The sequence below is a fragment of the Esox lucius genome, chromosome 5, assembly GCF_011004845.1.
Source record: "Esox lucius isolate fEsoLuc1 chromosome 5, fEsoLuc1.pri, whole genome shotgun sequence".
Taxonomy (NCBI): domain Eukaryota; kingdom Metazoa; phylum Chordata; class Actinopteri; order Esociformes; family Esocidae; genus Esox; species Esox lucius.
In genome coordinates this window covers 35047390-35067826 of record NC_047573.1, presented here as the reverse complement: position 1 = coordinate 35067826, position 20437 = coordinate 35047390, and the positions used below count along the sequence as shown (strand labels likewise).

General features: G+C 41.3%; 1 protein-coding gene across 1 annotated transcript in view; it reads left to right on the top strand.

Annotated features, from left to right (window-relative positions):
• Positions 1–20437, top strand: part of nrap (nebulin-related anchoring protein) — a 108336-nt gene that overhangs the window by 39607 nt on the left and 48292 nt on the right. Inside the window, exons 19-25 of the mRNA XM_010897563.3 lie at positions 2038–2235; positions 6311–6415; positions 6521–6619; positions 6728–6832; positions 6929–7036; positions 8501–8812; positions 11302–11406. Coding sequence (XP_010895865.2) covers positions 2038–2235; positions 6311–6415; positions 6521–6619; positions 6728–6832; positions 6929–7036; positions 8501–8812; positions 11302–11406 — 1032 coding nt within the window. The remainder of the gene's footprint in view (positions 1–2037; positions 2236–6310; positions 6416–6520; positions 6620–6727; positions 6833–6928; positions 7037–8500; positions 8813–11301; positions 11407–20437) is intronic.

The following is a 20437-nucleotide window of genomic DNA, read 5'->3' as shown; positions in this document are numbered from 1 at the left end:
TAAAATATCCTTTGACTATATTGTGTGCCGCCATCAAGTGGCTTAAAAAAAAGTGGCCCGATGCCAAACTTCCTTGCCGACCCCTGCTGTATGGTTATGCTGTGGAGGAGAATGTGTATGCTAATAGGGCAGATTCGTATGCTAATGACGAGAACCATCGTTTGACTCTGGCTGTTTTAATGTTCATCTGAAAGGCTTGGTGGTTCTAGTGTTATAGACGCCTCAGCTGGCAAGCCCATTCCCTCTAGTGTCGATGGGAGGTCCGGGGCGTAAGAGAGCATTCAAATGGAAGAGGCCGTCAGTATTACCTTATTGTGTATTACCATGTAGGAATAGTCATGGAAGACATGGAGCCACCAGGTCACGCTGGTGTTGGTGTCTTCAGCCTGTGCAATCCACTGCAGTGGTTTGTGGTTATGATTCTACATGCACACTATCTGCTTCTTCAATTCGCAAATCGCTCAATCTCTGGCAAGCTGTCAATGAGCCTTCCCTTGCATGCACAATGCCGCTCGGGCAGGGCATATCTTCCTAAAGTATTTTGTATTCACGTGACTCCACTACTAAAAAAATTATGACGATGCTCAGTCAATGATTTGTCAATGTTCAAATAGCAATGTACTTAATTCTACATTATGCATGTATCACTCTCCCGTGATCCCAACTAAACCTTCCATGAATTATATCTATGTATGAAGCCAGAGAAGCATCATAAATAAAGTGGACGCACCAGTAAGTTTCTTGTCAATTGTTTTTAGCTAGTGAGTGGGTTTTTAGCGAGCGAGTAGAAAAGACAAGGGACTTCAAGATGCAGAGAACATATAGTTGCCAAACACCGTCATTGCCCACTCGCTGGAAATTAGCATAAAGTTTAACATTTCTCAACTGTCACTGTTAGATTATGTCTCTGAGAATAGCTCCGCCCACTGTTGCTGTGTTTTGCTGGCTCTCGTTGGAAATGAATGAGAGCATACCTCTTTGTAGCTCTAGCGAGCAGACAAGTGTCCACGTAGGGTGAGGGTGAAGTGTAGTCCCAGGAGGTATTACCGCAACTCATGAATGGCCTGTTTAATGGCCAGTAACTCCCTCTATGTACCAATTGATTGTATATGATTTTTGGGCATGCGGGAGACTCCTGGAACTTCAGGGAAAGTTGGGATGTCTGCATTACCGCCTGAAGCAGCTAAATGTTATTCAGAGTTTGTGACATGAGACAGTTTGTCCTGCAACAGCGCAGTTTAGCAGAAAAAGCACGAGAGCAGACAGGAAGATTCTTCTAGCTCGCGCATTATGTGATGACAGTGTGGCCAGACAGGGGAAAAAAGATCTCCACAGGGTGAAGTGGATTCACGAAACAGAAAATAGTTTATTCCTTCACGCAGATGACCTAGATCAGATGTAGACCAGACCACCCTCCCAAATATTTTTATTGCATTTGCGTTACTCATTACTTTGTAAAGTTTGATCCATAACACCTACAGTACAATAAAGCATATCAAACTACTCAGCCCTTCATGGGGACAGCGAAATCCAAACACTACATATTACACTACACTTCCACTCTTCCTCAACAGACATTTCTCATTACACTACATCTGCTGTCAGGCCCTGACTATCACCCCCAGGCACGTAGAGATTCCTTGAGGTACTCCATAGTCAGGATCTGACACCCCTGTACATAACAGGTTTTATTTTTCTAAAAGGTAAAACAGATATACAATAAACATCAAAAATATTTGAGTAGAGAGACACATTTTGAAAATGTGGCTTCACTGTTTATATTCATATGGTTTTGAGTGTAAAACCACAGCTACAGCATATTCACGCCAAATTCATAATCACATTGCACAAGTTATTGTGAAGATGTTTGTAAAAATGTATTCACTTTGAAATTATTTAGCATATCCCATTACCCATTGCGACTTACAGTAGTGAGTACACAAATGTTCATACCTTTTCATATAAACTACACTAACAGAAAATATGATTCACCATCTCCTCCCTTCTTCTGTCTCCATTTTTGTTATTCACTAACAGATTGAGTACAAAAAGAACTCCAAGGAGAATCAGTCCCAGTTTAGCTTGTCCATGGACATGGTAAATCTGAGCCATGCTAAAAAAGCTCAAGCCCTTGCAAGTGACCTGGACTACAGGACGAAGCTACATGACTACACCATCCTTAGCGATGACATCAAAGTACAGCAGGCCAAGAAGGCCTACAATCTCCAAAGTGAGGTATGGTAAATAAGCGCTGGGCTGTGTTTGGCACTGGTGGTGGTTTCAAAGAAGGAAATAAGCATATTCACTCATGCAGGAATCAGAATGAGTCCAGAAAGGAATAGCTTACAGTATGTGGAGTTGGGAAGAGCAAGGGGAAGGGGAGTAGTTCTCAACATACAATATATATATCAGTGGATATCAAAGCTGGATATATAAAGCTTTTGTTTATTTAAAGGCCGAAATTAAGTCCTGTCAGAACTTTTTACCCCCTTTAATAAGGTCTTGTAACCAACAATATTTAGATGAAAAACAAATGAATAATTCCTCAGAAAAATAATAAAAAGAAGTGTGCACACCCTTTGTCATAGGGGTTGTAAATGTATGTATGTATGCAAGACACTTAAAAATGTCTTAGAATGTTCTTTCCTTTAAAAAACTATGTCCATTAAAATAACATCAAATTGAATAGAAATACAGTGCAGATGTTGTGAATGTTGTAAATATCTATTGTAGCTGGAAATGGCTGATTTTTTAAATGGAATATCTACATTGGGGTACAGAGGCCCCATTAACAGCAACCATTACTCCTCTGTTCCAATGGCACATTGTGTTTGCAATGCTGAAAGTTGTTGAACTAATTAAAGAAGCCATAAAACTGGCCTTCTTCAGACTAGTTGAGTATCTTCAGCATAAGCGATTGTGGATTAGATTACTGGCTCCAACTGTCCAGAAACAAAAAACTTTCTTCTGACACTTGTCAGTCTATTCTTGTTCTGAGAGGATATTCCATGCAAGAAATTAACAAGAAATTGAAAATCTCGTACAATGTTGTTTACTACTCCTTTCACAGAACAGCACAAACTGTCTCTAACCAGAATAGAAAGATGTATGGGCGGCCCTGGTGCACAAATGAGCAGGAGGACACATTAGACTGTTAAGTTTGAGAAACAGGTGCCATCACAGGTCCTCAACTGGCATCGGTGAGCTCTGCAAAACAAAAAGGCCTGGACGTCCATGGAAGACAACAGTGGCGGATGATTGTAGGTTCCTTTCCATGGAAAATTAAAACCCCTTCACAACATGAAGAACACTCTAGGAGGTAGGGATATCATTATCCAAGCCTACCTTAAAGAGAAAAATTCACGAGAGCAAATACCAGAGATGGGGACAAGTCACACATGGTCAAGTCCAAGCAAGTCTCAAGTCTTAACCATCAAGTCTCCAAGTCTCAAGTCACAGTTCAGATAAATCAAGCAAGTCAAGTCAAGTCAAGGGTTCACCCTAAGCAAGTCAAGTCGAGTCCTTATAAGTTTCAAGTCAAGTCAAGTCACAGTACTAAAGAGATGAACACACACACACACACACAGTCCTCTGTTTCTGATGTGCGCTCGGTGCGAAGCTCGATTTCAAAATCAAATATTTTTCTCCTCCGCGGAACAAGTTTTTTGGGGGACGAAGCGGAGGGATCTTGAATCACCCTGAAGGGATTGTATTCGCTATAACAACCGCCTCGCTATACCTTATTCCGCTTATTACATGGCTACCTACCAAATAAATCAATAATTTGACACAAAATATTGATTTCAAAAGGAATTTATTGATTTAAAAACGATTGTATTGCTTCCTCAAAAGAAAATAGTCCATTCCGTCTCTGGTTAGAATCCTGCTGCGTCCATAGCAACGCGCTGTTTTTCATGTCAACGGTCTGTTATCAAGAAATAACACGCATTCTGCACTGGAATTCAGCCAATCCATCTAATAAGGGCTAATAATAACAACCTTATAAACTAATTATTGTGACTGAAAAACTGCCTAATATGTAATTACGCTGTAATTATTCTTGTCTGTATGAGTAAAAAAAAAAAACCTCTTCGAAATGTTTAGGTGCTAGTAATCACATCGGCGCCTCCATGTTAGCCTTTCATGCAGTAAAGTTAACTGTTATGGTGTTTCCACGCGCAGTCCACAAACACTTGAAAATGCGCACATTTAATACAGACATTATAGCCTATGTGTAATAATATACATGCCCGCTCATTTTAAGATGCCAATCAACATTAAAATTCAGGCTATGCCACTGTTATAGTAAAATTCCCTTACATCTATTTACCAGACGTATTCAGTAATGATAATGGTCACATTTCTAACAAGAAAAAAACAAACATAATATGCAACCAAGGCCAAATTATGACAAACAAAAGATTAATTCATTACATTAGTAATCGTTATAGATCTTATGAAACTGAATATAAAGAGATTACTTTCTTACCTTTCCTTGTGGTTCTTAAAATGACAAATGAAATTTGACGTTGTTGCATATTTTGCATCTGGCAAATCTTTTTTTATTCACACGGTCCAGTTCAAAGTCCTTGTATCCAAACGATACTATTTGTGGAGCTCGACTAACGTTACTGTCTGCCATGTTTGGCGCGGTTTGAATTGTGCAGCGTTAAAGGCACATACGCTGATTAGTGGTGCTGATGTCACAACATATAAAATAATTGTATTGCTGTTTGTTTATTATAAGTTCAAGTCATTGTCGAGTCTTCCACTTCAAGTCAAGTCTCAAGTAACTTGTTCTCAAGTCAAAGTCAAGTCAAGTCATTTTCATACTTTAATCAAGCAAGTCACAAGTCCTGAAAATTGTGACTCGAGTCAGACTCGAGTCAAGTCATGTGACTCGAGTCCCCCACCTCTGGCAAAAACAGATGGTTCACCACACGATGCAAAGCATTAATAAGCCTCAAGAATTGAAAGGCCAGGTAGATTTTGCCATAAAACTAAAAATCTAAAAATGCCAGCCCAGTTCTGGAACAGAACAAATTGGACAGATGAAACTAAGATCAACCTGTACCAAAATGATGGGAAGAAAACAGTATGGAGAAGGTTTGGAACGGCTCATGAAGCAAACCACATCATCTGTAAAACATGGTGGAGGCAGTGTGATGGCATGGGTATGTATGGCTTCCAATGGCACTGGGTCACTATTTATTGATGATGTGTCAGAAGACAGAAGCAGGATTAATTCTGAAGTGTATAGGGATATATTGTTTGCTCAGATTCAGCCAAATATAGCAAAGTTGATTGGATGGCGAAAGCAACCCAGGAGTTTTTTAAGGCAAAGAAGTGGAATATTCTGCAATGGCCGAGTCAATGACCTGATCCCAACGCGATCAAGCATGTATTTCACTTGCTAAAGACAAAACTTAAGGCAGAAAGACCCACGAACAAACAACTGAAGACAGCTGCGGTAAAGGCCTGACAAAGCATCACAAAGGAGGAAATCCAGCATTTGGTGATGTCCATGCATTCCAGACTTCAAGCAGGATTCTTGACAATGTATTAAAAATGAACATGGTCTTTATGATTGTGTTAATTTGGCCAATTACATTTTAGCCCCTGAAATAAGGGGAGAAAAATAGTTGCAATTCCTAAATGTTGCATACATTCTTTTTGTTTAACCCCTTGAAATTAAGCTGAAAGTTTACACTTCAATTGCATCTTGGTTGCTTCATTTCAAATCCATTGTGGTGGCATACAGATCCAAAATTATGAAAATTGTGTCAGTGTCCAAATAATTCCAGAACTAACTGTATATACTGAAGCATCACCTCACGGTCAGTGATACAGACAGAAAAATCTGTGAGGTGCAGGTGACACTGCGACAAACATATTGACAACATTATTAGTGATGGGGAGCAGGTATGACACTGGAGTGCGCTGCTGCCATCAGTCTCCAGCCGGTTAGCATGCCGGCGAGGTGGAGCGCCGGAGAAAAAGAGGGTGTAAAGCCCAAGGCAGGGCAGCCATTACATATAAAACCAAGGTACTGCCATGTCTTTTAAAAAAAGGAACATTTCTATTATTTTTTCTACATTTCAGCCTTTACATAAACAAAAGCAGTAATTTCAATAAGTGTGTGTAGACTTTTGGTATTCACTGTATGTATATAGGGGAGTTCTGCAAGGGAAAGTTGGAACCTTTCTTCCCTGGCATCAAAAAAATAAATTTTTATGTACGTTTTGCTTACAATGAAGTATGGAAACATACTTTCACAGTCTTTCTCCCTCTTTCTCCTTATACGCTTCAGAATCAATACCGTTCAGATCTAAACTGGATGAAGGGAGTTGGCTGGGAGGCAGATGGATGTCTCAATGTGACCCAGGCAAAGAAGGCTGGAGAGCTTCTGAGTGATGTCAGTATGAGGTTTACAGTGTGTGTGTAGGTGCAAGATTCAAGGTATATTATTGTTGTTTGTTTCTGGCTATTTACCTCTGACTCCTCAATTTGTTTAAATAAGAAAAAGTACCGTCAGAAAGTGGACAGCCTCAAGTTCACCCAGGTGGCCGACAATCCCTCCATCAAACAAGCCAAGAAAAACCAGGAGCTACAAAGCAAGGTGAGGATGCTGTTCATTGGTTTTGAACTTGTCCTGTTCTTTCATAATTAGTTACAGTACTATATATCTTCACTCTACTTGGGTTTGATTGTTTGTTTCTTCCTTTAGCTAATTTATAAGGCTGGAAATGAGCTACTGATGCATCAGTACACCATGGATAAAGATGAGCCTCTCTTCAAGCAGGCCAAAGCCAATGCAGACCTCCTAAGTGGGGTAAGATCTTTGGGGGACAGTACAAGCTCTGGTTTACAATGGCTATTTACAATTAATATGTGTCTTTTAATGTAAAATTACTTGCTATTCTTTCAGAAGGCATATAAAAGTAGCTGGGAGAAACAGCGAGAGAAGGGCTTTGAGTTGCGCTTGGACTCCCTGTCCATTCTCACAGCCAAGGCTAAAAGAGACCTGGCCAGTAGTGTGAGTTACCCTCCTCATGTATTTATTGTAACACGTTCCAGTCCTAGCATACATTTAAGCTACCTATTTGTGAGTAGGGTTGCACTATATTGGAAATTACTGACATTGCAATATTTGGTTTTTCTGCGATATATATTGCGATATGAAAAAAACAGAGGATGTCTTCAGAAAGAGCTTTGGCTATAAATCTGACAGTCTGTATCCTTCATTCTTCCCCAGCCCCATCCTCTACAATAAAAATGTATGCAACTTATGAAAATTTGTATATTTCAGAACAGGTTGCTAGGTAATAATATGTAACAGTAATAGTATAGCAATAGCAACAGTAGTAAAATATAAGGCGCAATTGAGCATAACTTACCAACTGCAAGGTGCAGTCTGTGGTCAAAGCATTGCAATCTGGTCCATTTGTTCAGGTTCAGCCTTCACCATATTCACGGCACTGTCTGTTGTTATACAGACTAGACGACTGTCATCTAGGCCCCAATCAGCTAAAGCTTCTCTCATTCCTGTTGCGATGTTCTCACTGGTATGATCCTCTGTGAAAAATGCAGTTTGCAAACAGGCGAATTTCAACTTTCTCGTACAGCTCTGGGATGACAACTTGAGAAAAATAGTTGCGTGATGGCATTACATATCGCTTGTCAAGCAAACAGATCATGTTTCTAAAACCCTTTTTGGTAACCGTGTTAATTGGTACCATGTCTTTGGCGATGTGAAATGTTATTGAATCTGTGATTTTTCTCTGCTGTTTGGAACCTTTCTTATATGGTGTTTTTGTTTTGGAAGGCATTGAGATGCTTTGCACTCGTCATACGATGATTTGTGGTGCCGCCTTAAATGATCAAACAAATTGGTCCTGTTGCCTCATGTTGTGGCAACAATTGCAAGGCACTCTCGACAAAGTACCTGTTTTTGGTCAACATCATCCTGTCTGTAGCCAAAATATTTCCATGTAATTGACAATGCATTTCTTTTTTGCCTGTTCCTCTCTCATCATTTCGTCACGTGAAAGCAGAGCCTATATGTCAACCACATGCAGCAACAAACTCCATGTTTAAAATTATTATTATTATTATTATTATAATTAACTTTCTATCCAATAACCCACAAATCTGAGTAAATTACGTTATCAGACAGATAAAATTCTAGTTTTCCATTTGAAAAAAAAATATATTGTAGACTGATATATGTTTACCTTACTAAATTGCGCGTTCTGCGATGTGACTATTGTTGATGCGTACATCGCTATGTGGATGCTGAAACTATATATTGTGCAGCCCTATTTGTGAGTCACCAAAATTCTTTAAAAAGAGCTGCATGATTCTCACAAATGCTTCTCATTGTTTAAGTATATACTTCTAAAGGTCGTAATTGGTCAAAACACCAACCCGAAGAGATTTGGTAGGCAGGGATCAATGATCTGTTGAAATGTCCACTAACGAGAAATCTTCCATCTGTCAGGTGAAATACAAGGAGAAGTATGAACAGAACAAAGGGAAAATGATCGGGGTGAAGACGGTCTCTGATGACTCTCAGATGGCTCACTCTGCTCTGGCCACTCGGCTGCAGAGTGATCGTAATTACAGAAAGGAATATGAAGATACGAAGACAAAGCACAGTGCCTCTCTGGACATGTTGACCCTGACCCATGCAAAGAAAGCCCAGGATCTGGCAACTGAAACCAACTACCGTACATTCCTTCACAAGTACACAACTTTGCCTGGTGACATGAAGGTGGCCTGGGCCAAGAAGGCCTATGGACTATTAAGTGATGTAAGTTTTACATTAAAGATCTAACAGCTTCGTTCTACCTAATAGTGTGCGAAAGTGGCAGTGCATGAAGTCTAGAAACAGCAGCTCTCTGAAAAGCAACTACCCTGAAACCAAGACACTGTAAATGGATAAACAAGCCATAACACTTTTAAAAGGGAATTTTGCCATAGCTTACCTACTTAATGCACTAATTAATAATGCAAGTAATTAAAAACATCTCAATTCTACCTATACTTGACTTGATCTGGATCTGGACCAACTTCCTATTTCTTTGTAAGTTCATAAAATACAACAAGATCCAGCATTCTAAACAAATGTAGATATCAACTCCTGAACAAAATGTCTTCAAAACAATAGTTTAAAAACATTGATAATTTAATGTGTGCTTTGTTAGCTAGAACATCCTAACTACATTCTAGATATTACGGACGGATTTATCCAGCATATACCACGACAACAAACAATAACATGAACCCTCATTTACCAGTAGAAATACGTTTTTCCAGTGATCATTTCATTTTAGCAAAATAAATTAATGCTTTCCCAACTCCCCTTTAATTCTGGTCATTAGTTCATGCTGAGTAGGGTAACATTACTATTACCCACAACTATTAACAACAACATTCACATACATTTACCAGTGGAAATATCCTTTTCCAATAATAAATTCATTTTTGCAAGCAAATCCAGTTTTCTAAAAATAATTCCTTGAAGACCCCACCTAAAAATGTGTAGAAGTCCGAATAGTAACAAAGTAACTGCATTTAAGTTTATTAAAGTGGATAAACAATGGCATCCCTGTTTATCAAGGATGGTTAGCAAGCACTTTTTTATATCAAATTGCTGAAAATAAATGGACAATCAGACCATAACACAGTTAAATGGGTTAGGGTTAAACCACTAGGTCTTACATGACTGTATACACTCACCTAAAGGATTATTAGGAACACCTGTTCAATTTCTCATTAATGCAATTGATGGCAGTTGCTTCAATGCATTTAGGGGTGTGGTCCTGGTCAAGACAATCTCCCAAACTCCAAACTGAATGTCAGAATGGGAAAAGAAAGGTGATAAGCAATTTTGAGCGTGGCATGGTTGTTGGTGCCAGACGGGCCAGTATGAGTATTTCACAATCTGCTCAGTTACTGGGATTTTCACGCACAACCATTTCTAGGGTTTACAAAGAATGGTGTGAAAAGGGAAAAACATCCAGTATGCGGCAGTCCTGTGGGTGAAAATGCCTTGTTGATGCCAGAGGTCAGAGGAGAATGGGCCGACTGATTCAAGCTGATAGAAGAGCAACTTTGACTGAAATAACCACTCGTTACAATCGAGGTATGCAGCAAAGCATTTGTGAAGCCACAACACGCTCAACCTTGAGGCGGATGGGCTACAACAGCAGAAGACCACCACCGGGTACCACTCATCTCCACTACAAATAGGAAAAAGAGGCTACAGTTTGCACAAGCTCACCAAAATTGGACAGTTGAAGACTGGAAGAATGTTGCCTGGTCTGATGAGTCTCGATTTCTGTTGAGACATTCAGATGGTAAAGTCAGAATTTGGCATAAACAGAATGAGAACATGGATCCATCATGCCTTGGTGGTGTAATGGTGTGGGGGATGTTTTCTTGGCACACTTTAGGCCCCTTAGTGCCAATTGGGCATCGTTTAAATGCCACGGCCTACCTGAGCATTGTTTTTGACCATGTCCATCCCTTTATGACCACCATGTACCAATCCTCTGATGGCTACTTCCAGCAGAATAATGCACCATGTCACAAAGTATGAATCATTTCAAATTGGTTTCTTGAACATGACAATGAGTTCACTGTACTGTAATGGCCCCCACAGTCACCAGATCTCAACCCAAGAGCATCTTTGGGATGTGGTGGAACGGGAGCTTCGTGCCCTGGATGTGCATCCCACAAATCTCCATCAACTGCAAGATGATATCCTATCAATATGGGCCAACATTTCTAAAGAATGCTTTTAGCACCTTGTTGAATCAATGTCACGTAGATTTAAGGCAGTTCTGAAGGCGAAAGGGGGTCAAACACAGTATTAGTATGGTGTTCCTAATAATCCTTTAGGTGAGTGTACACACACACTGGACTCACACATGCCAAATTCCCTATGAGGCCTCGTTCCTACTGTCTTTTACTGTATTGTATATGTATACAGCCCTGTTATGATATTGTTTTCAGTTTTATTGGTCTTAATTCTTAAACTCTGTGTTGTCAGAATAGGATTTTTAAAAGCATCCTAAGACAACATCAAACCCGACTATGGACTAAATATTTATTTTGTCCCTTATTTTAAACACACATATTATGACATCGACATTGAAGTTTTATGGCATTGTTAGAGATAATTTAGAAGCCATCTGTAATGTATAGTAGTTGGATAATATTTATTAATAAAAAAAAATTGACAGGTGGAAAGATTGACAAACTGGCATGAGAGCTGTTCCTTCTTTGTGCTTTCAGAAACAGTACAGGTCGGATCTGAACTGGATGAAGGGCGTGGGCTGGGTGACAACAGATTCCCTGGATGTAATACAGGCCAAGAAGGCTGGAGAGCTGATTAGTGAGGTAATATTTATCTCCTGAATGTAGAAAAAAAAGTTAAATAAGTCTTCATTCAACTTAATTTGCATTATCTTGCTATTTCTTGAATCAATTTATTCTGATTTATCTGCCTCATGATGGCCAGGTTGATTTGTATTGACACTTTGGTCCTGATGTTGTTAGACACCAAAAACACTCTCCCTAGCCGTAATTTAGACATTTACAGCTCTATGCACTGAAAACAAATGCATGTCTTATTACAAACAGCTGTGAAGCCAATTGTCCCAATACATTGGGCACCCTAACATGGGAGACTATGTAGAAAACATGCAGTTATTTCAAAATGGTTAATCCGATATGGATGAAAATACCCTTAAAGGGGCATTTCACCATAGCATCTAATGTACCAATTGCAAATGTTAATGTACCAACTCCTGAACACAATCTAGAACAATAGATACATTTAAAACGTCAACATTGATCATGTGGTGTTCTATGTCTGTCTGTAGTAATTGGAACGGAACAGGGTGTGCAAGGCACAGTTCTCTTGGTCAGTACTGTAACAGGTAGGTGTACCCAGCTGGTCATATGTAAACACTCTAGGTGGGTGTCTCTCTCTCCTCGGTAGTTGGCAAACTTGTTCGTCCTGACCACTGCCATCATTTAAAGCAGATGGAGAAGAAGGCGTTGGTTCAGCGACAGGTAGGTCAACCATTGGGTCCTCTTTGTCCGGAGCCTCATATGGATTTGGTGATGGAACAGTTCGAACTGGCAATTCATCCTGAAGCTTCTCTGGGTCTGTTGAATGCGTAGCAACTTCCTCAGTGTCTTTTTGTCTGTCAGCATTAACACTTTGTTCTGTGATGACTTTGGGTGACACATAATGAAAATCATACTTGTCATCACTTGACTCAGGTTCGACTATGAAACTAAGCTGCCGTTGTACTTTTCTTCTACTCGCATGCTTGGACAATGATCGGTTTCTCTAGTGGCAAATGAGCACATGACATGAGAAGATTGCAATGTAATACACCCTTTTCAGTGTTCCTGTTTTACTTTGTAGATACCTAAGTAATACGCCATCTGACGCACAACAGTGTGAACACAGTCTTCCCAATAATTGCAGCCTCCTCGGGGTGTAAGGTTTTTGAAGAGTACTTCGTCACCAGGTTGGAGCACAGAACTTTTGACCTTGCTGTCATAGTGTTTCTTGTTCTTTCCAGCAGACTTCCGAGCATTTGTCCTTGCAATCTCATAGGCCTCTTCCATTCCACGTTTCCACTTTTCCTCATAATCTCTAAGATTACTAGCACTGGTCTCATAGAATGGAGAGCATCCAGTGACTTTGCAGTGTGCGCAGTTGTAGGAATACAGTAATTTGTTCAATGAGTCTTTCCGGTTCAAAACCCTTTAATGATGGAAAACATTTTGAGGACCGTGACGTTGCCCGGTACGGCGCAGCCGGGGCCCTACCCTGGAGCCAGGCCCGGGGTTGGGGCTCGTATGCGAGCGCCTGGTGGCCGGGCCTTTCTCCACGGGGTCGCTGGCGGGGAAGGAGCCTGAGATCGTGCGTGAGGATGAGAGGTTCCGACTAGAGATCGTCGGGATCACCTCCACGCACGGCTTTGGCTCTGGAACCACACTCCTTGAGAGAGAATGGACTCTTCAACACTCTGGAGTTGCCCATGGTGAGAGGCGGCGGGCTGGTGTGGGTTTGCTTATAGCTCCCCAGCTCTGACGCCATGTGTTGGAGTTTACCCTGGTGAACGAGAGGGTAGTTTTCCTGTGCCTACGGGTCGGGGATAGGTCTCTCACTGTTGTTTGTGCCTACGGGCCGAACGGCAGTGCAGAGTACCCGACCTTCTTGGAGTCTCTGGGAGGGGTGCTGGAAAGTACTTCAACGCCCACGTGGGCAATGACAGTGACACCTGGAGGGGCGTGATTGGGAGGAACGGCCCCCCTGATCTGAACCCGAGCGGTGTTCAGTTATTGGACTTCTGTGCTAGTCACAGTTTGTCCATAACGAACACCATGTTCAAGCATAAGGGTGTCCATCAGTGCACGTGGCACCAGGACACCCTAGGCCGCAGGTCGATGATCGACTTTGTTGTCGTTTCATCTGACCTGCGGCCCTATGTCTTGGACACTCGGGTAAAGAGAGGGGCGGCGCAAGGATCTCCTCCCGCCGTCACGTCTTCCATTGAGGAAGCAGAGGATGAGGGCTCAGAAGTGAACTCGTCCATCACCCGGGCTGAAGTCACAGAGGTAGTCAAGAAACTCCTCGGTGGCAAGGCACCGGGGTGGATGAGATCCGCCCTGAGTACCTCAAGTCTCTGGATGTTGTGGGGCTGTCTTGGTTGACACGCCTGTGCAACATCGCGTGGTGGTCGGGGACAGTGCCTCTGGGATGGCAGACCAGGTGGTGGTCCCTCTTTTTAAGAAGGCGGACCGGAGGGTGTGTTCCAACTACAGGGGGATAACACTTCTCAGCCTCCCCAGGAAAGTCTATGCCAGGGTACTGGAGAGGAGAATACGGCCCGATAGTAGAACCTCGGATTCAGGAGGAACAGTGTGGTTTTCGTCCGGGCCGTGGAACACTGGACCAGCTCTATACCCTCTACGGGGTGCTGGAGGGTACATGGGAGTTTGCCCAACCAATCCACATGTGTTTTGTGGATTTGGAGAAGGCATTCGACTGTCCTCGCTGCATCCTGTGGAGGGTGCTTCAGGACTATGGGTCCTGGGTCCTTTGTTAAGGGCTGTCAGGTCCCTGTATGACCGAAGCAGGAGCTTGGTCCGCATTGCCGGCAATCAGACTTGCTCCCAGTGCATGTTGGACTCCGGCAGGGCTGCCCTTTGTCGCCGGTTCTGGTCATAGTTTTTATGGACAGACTTTCTAGGTGCAGCCAGGGGCCGGAGGGTGGAGAGTGCCTGCCTCAAGTGGAGTTTAGGTTTCTAGGGGTCTTGTTCACGAGTGAGGGAAAGATGGAATGGGAGATTGCAGCTTCTGCAGTAATGCGGTCGATATATTGGTCTGTCGTGGTGAAGAAAGAGCTAAGTCGCAAGGCAAAGCGCTCGATTTACGTTCCTACTCTCACCTATGGTCATAAGCTTTGGGTCATGACCGAAAGGACAAGATCCCGGATACAGGTGGCTGAAATGAGCTTTCTCCGCAGGGTGGCTGGGCGATCCCTTAGAGATCACCCGGGAGGAGCTCAGAGTAGAGCCGCTGCTCCTCCACATCGAGAGGGGTCAGCTGAGGTGGCTTGGGCATCTGTTCCAGATGCCTCCTGAATGCCTTCCCGGGAAGACCTAGGACACGCTGGAGGGACTATGTCTCCCGGCTGGCCTGGGAATGCCTCCGTGTCCCCCCAGAAGAGCTAGAGGAAGTGTCTAGGGAGAGGGAAGTCTGGGCATCTCTGCATAGACTGCTGCCCCCGCAACCCGGCTCCGGATAAGCGGAAGATGATGGATGGATGGATGGGTTTGTTAGCTCTCACATGGATGTACTGAGCAGGTTAGATACTGAGCCATGGGGAGCAAAAAATAATTGTCAAAAGACCTGCGTAACAAGGTAATGGAACTTTATAAAGATGGAAAAGGATACAAAAAGATATCCAAAGCCTTGCAAATGCCAGTCAATACTGTTCAATCACTTATTAAGAAGTGGACAATTTGGGGATCTCTTGATAACAAGCCAAGGTCAGGTAGACCAAGAAAGATTTCAGCCAAAACTGCCAGAAGAATTGTTCGGGGTTACAAAGAAAAATCTACAGGTAACCTCAGGAGAAATACAGGCTGCTCTGGAAAAAGACTGTGTGGTTGTTTCAAGGAGCACAATACGACAATAATTGAACAGAAATTAGCTGCATGGTCAAGTTGTCAGAAAGAAGCCTTTACTGTGCCAATGCCATAAAAAAAGCCTGGTTACAATATGCCCGACAACACCTTGACACGCCTCACAGCTTCTGGCACACTGTAATTTGGAGTGACGAGACCAAAATAGAGCTTTATGGTCACAACCATAAGCACTATGTTTGGAGAGTGGTCAATAAGGCCTGTAGTGAACCAAATACCATCCCCAGTGTAAAGCATGGTGGTGGCTCACTGATGTTTTGGGGGTGTGTGAGCTCTAAAGGCACAGATAATCTTGTGAAAATTGATGGCAAGATGAATGCAGCATGTTATCAGAAAATACTGGCAGCCAATTTGCATTCTTCTGCACGAAAGCTGTGCATGGGGCGCTCATAGAATTTCCAGCACAACAATGATCCTAAGCACAAGGCCTAGTTGACCCTCCAATGGTTTCAGCAGAAAAAAGTGAAGGTTCTTGAGGGGCCATCACAGCCTCCTGACCTTAATATCATCGAGCCACTCGGGGGAGATCTCAAACGTGTGGTTCATGCAAGACAACCAAAGACTTTGCATGATCTGAAGGCTTTTTGCCAAGATGAATGGGCAGCTATAACACCTGCATGAATTCGGGGCCTCATAGAAAACTATTGCAAAGGACTGCACGCTGTCATTGATGCTAAAGGGGGCAATACACAGTATTAAGAACAAATGGTATGCAGACTTTTGACCGGTCAGAACAGGGGTCAGTTAATTCTTTCTTTGACATTTTGTTTTATGATTGTGCCATTCTGTTATGACCTAGAGTTGAATGTGAATCCCATAAGAAATAAAATACATCTATTTTGCCTGCTCACTCATGTTTTCTTTACAAATGGTACATATATTTCCAATTCTCCAAGAGTATGCAAACTTTTGAGCACAACTGTAGGTCTGACCAAGTAATTGGTTTGCTTGATGGCACACCACTGGATTTGTTCTTTGACCAAGCTGCTCTGGCATTGTGTGGCACAGCCGGGCCATCTTCTGATCTTAAGCAAATCATAAAGCAGGTTAGTCACTAAAGTACTTCCTGTAGTAGTTCAGGTGCCCTAGAATTTGCCTGAGCTCACCTACATTTTCTGGTGTTTTGTCTTTCAGGGCTCTGACAGCTTCAGTATCAGCAGAATCCACTTAGCTTCCCTCAGCTCAGACTATCCTTCCTAAAAGAGCAGACTTCTGGTTTTAAAAGGTCACTCTTATTAGGTTTTAGTTTAATGCCATGCTCCCTAAAATGTTTCAGTACTCTATTTACATCATTGATATGAGATTCAAAGTTTTTACTGTATACCAAGGTGTAATATAGGTATGGTACGCAGATTTAATCCCTGAGACCTTCCAATCACTCTTTCATACACCGCTGAAAGGCTTCAGGAGCATTCAAAAATCAAAGTGGGACTCTGACCCATTCATATAGCCCCCAGGGGGTCACAAAGGCAGTCGTGGGTTTGATCTCTTTGGACATAAAGCCCCTGGTGTTACGCTTTTCCTTGATCTAATAAAGTGAAACAAGAGTTATATTTAGGGGAACATAAATATGGTGCAATACAGTACCGCCTGCTAGTTGATAGACTGGCTTCTTGTGTGTCACTGCTAGCAAGCGCTAAGGCAGGTATAGTTAAAATGACACTTACTGTTGACGAGCCATCCGTATTCAACGGATTAGGTCATGGCAGTAGTCCATGAATGGTTTATCCCTCTTCACAACATGATTGCCAGTCATAATTAATTTTTCAATTTGGCTACGCATCACCTCACTCATTTGGAGCATTGTTGAAGTCGCAGGGTTGTCAACATTGTCAGAGACTTACTTTTTGGCTTACCTGCCAAGGAAACTGGCAGATGAATTATAATAAATTGCCTTTTTGTGTCACGTATACATTAATTTCAGTACATTTCATTGATATAATAAGGTATTATATTGAATACAAACTTTTTATTTCTGATGACAAATTAGTTGTTTCTGCTTTTATCTTTAGCATACTGGCCACACAGAACAACTCATCACCACAGCCTCAGCATCATACTGTAGCCAGCCTCTTGAAACTCCTTTATCTCCAAACCTCCAACTCTCACAAAGCATTCTTTTTTGTATTGCAGTAACATCATCCTTTTATACCTGTATCTCTTCCTTGTCAAATTTCTTAACTTAAATCATTTGACAATACTTACTTTATAATCCCTAATAACATAAGGACTCTCCCTCAATTAACCATTCTCTAAAACGGTTCATGAATTGCCTCCCAAATTTATAAAACAAATCCTCTCCAAAGCTAATGAGCAAAAGCAAATGAACAACAATAACATCAAAAATCTTAATATTAGAAAGGTTCTCTACATGAACTTAAGTTCTAACCGTTTTTCAATGTGCTCCACCATATAAAATTATTTACCTCATATTGTATTATTTAAATAGTTGAATCTGTTTAATTTACAGTTTACCCCAGGTAGGTTATCCTTTGAAAATGTACACAATATATACTACACATCGCATACTTTAATTTTGAAGGCAAAATACAAAAATCTGAAGTCTTATTGTTGCTACCTTCTTTACATTAATGTGACAGCTACCTGCTTACAGTTCAACATGAACTGACACAGCCAGTTACTTTTCTGTGACCTCAGTCGCTAGCTTGATACTCTGAACGTTGTTGCTCTGCTCCGATGCTTGTGCGTTAGTATACTGGAAAATGCGCTAAGTAAAAGTAAAGTAAAATAAGCTACGCTTGGTAAAAAAAAAGGAATGTCATAAAATATTAAGTTTTTTGTTACGACGCATAACAACTTCGCAGCACCACTCTGATTACAATAAGAGGGAAATGTTGGGTACAAACATTTCCCCCAAGTGTGTTGGATAGCCTTCTGAGATTTACTCACCAAACATAAAATCTACCCGTATTTTTTGCTCGTCTTCATTTCGAACCAGAGTTGTCAACACCCATTTGTCTGCAACACACGCGACATGCTGCAGGGACGCCCTCCATTTTTATTCAGCAAACGCTTACTCAGTGTCAACTGATTACTCAGTTTTTTGCTTCAACCGGAGAATTTTTGCCGTCGGCATTCTTCAGTTCAACGTCTCAACATTGAGAAGTTTTTTGCTGCCGCTTGCCGTTGCGTCGACCTGTCTCCGGATCAGGACCCTCACCGTTCGTGTGTTTTTCCTGCCTGGGACCGGCTCACGCTCGCGAGGGTCTCACCGACCCCCCGGCTTGCTCTTCCTGTGCTGGTTTGTCCCTCTCTACATGTGTAATACAATTCTGACACATACAAACAAACACAGAAAGAATATAGCAGCCAGTCACCACCCATATATCCCCAATTAGTTAAAAACAGATGTAGTCTGTAGTCTCATCTCGGAATAAAGAAATTATGACCCCCTATTATCGGCCACTGTCCCCAATTATTGGCCACCTTACTATTCTGTTGAATTATATTATAATTTATTTTTATTACAAATGACAGATCTTAGTCTTCTCTGAAGTGTCTACTAGAAAGTTGTAGAGTAAAGAATTTACGTGTAACAGAATCTCTGAAGAAGGACAAGGTAATTCATGTAATACATGAATTACGCTGCAGCTGTAAAATAATTGTTTTAACCCTCAAGTTTCCACATCTATTCGCCCCTAATGACGATTCTAAATCGGTTTTATTTCTCCCGCCACAGGGGCGGTTACTTTTCACTCTCATTGTGAAAAAACATCCTTATTGGCTCTTCGTTGGCATGGTGACATGTTGGACGAATCTCGTTGTATTTTTCGCTGTCGAATGAAGAAGGACATGCTCTACACTCTTCCCCCTTGGGGTTATTTTCGGTCACAGATCAACAGATTCTCGCATACAGATGTGAAATCTTTACAAAGTTACAGTAATTTACATTCCATTGTTCTAACCTAGACTAGGACACCAGGGGGTTGGAGACAGAAGGTTTCTTCCTGCTGTATAGGAGGCGGTTTCTTTTGCATGTTAATTGTTGGGTTTTAATCCTATTTCTCTAAATAAGACAAAGGAAAATCAAGGTGAGTGTGAGACAGAAGACTGTTTAGACCTATTAGTTAGAGAGGGACAAGGAGTGAGAGTTACAAAAGCATGGAGTTTTAAACTTTGATGGTTATTGTATCCAATCATATTTTCCTAACCTGACTGCAGCATACAATTTAATACAACAAAACATAGAAATACATGGTTATTAAATCAGCATTAGTTAAACTTTTTATCTCAACAGTAGCTAGCTTTCTTACATTCCAGTAAAGAAAAAAATACTTTGATATTACATGAAGTCTGGTCTATCACGCAAGTCGAATTTAAAGAACTGCAACTTGTCTAAACAATTCCATACATGCCATTTTTTTTATGTCCTTTTTTTTTTTTACTCCATACAGTTCTAGAAAAAATGGTGGTGGGATAGCTGAAAGGTTATATTGATTAGCAAAACGTACCATTGCTTTCCAGTGCTATTACATTTTGAAATTCAGAGGATTCACATAAATTGTTACCCCAATAACTAGAGAAAGTGAAATATTACTTGATATTAAGAACACACAAGTCAATTATATCAATAATGTAATGCTATCAATACATTTTGCTTTCCCTAAAGCTGCAGAATAAAAACATTAACAAGCATATTGCAAGCATCCGTCTTCTAGCTTCACTCGAAATACAGCATTTCTATTGATTATCCATGTTTAGTCACTTACTTGAGATGCTTGCTCTGATAAATGAGAATGCATAATTTAAGGATGTCAACGTTTCTTAAAAAGACTACAAAATTGTGTACTTCCACAAATCTGCTTAGCAGATTTTCCGTGTCAAAACGATCTTGCGCTGGGAATTAATATTTTAATGTTACACTCGGTAGCCTAGTGCACATTACAGTAATAAAGTACAAGTCAGCAATTCTTTGAAAACATGATGATTAACACATACTTAGTCATAGCTTGAACATACTCAAACTTGAGTATTAATTTCTGTCCCAGCAAGTGAAACCCTTCTTGCACTGAGCCAAGCCTGGCTGTGAAAAAAGCTACCAATCAAGCTATCTAGCTACAGTAGTAGTTCACTTTCTGTACTGTAGTTTCATAACATTAGTTGGCTTGTTATACAGTAATGTCAATCGATGGTAACTACCAAAGTGATTTTAGCAATATGCCAGAGAGTTATCTAT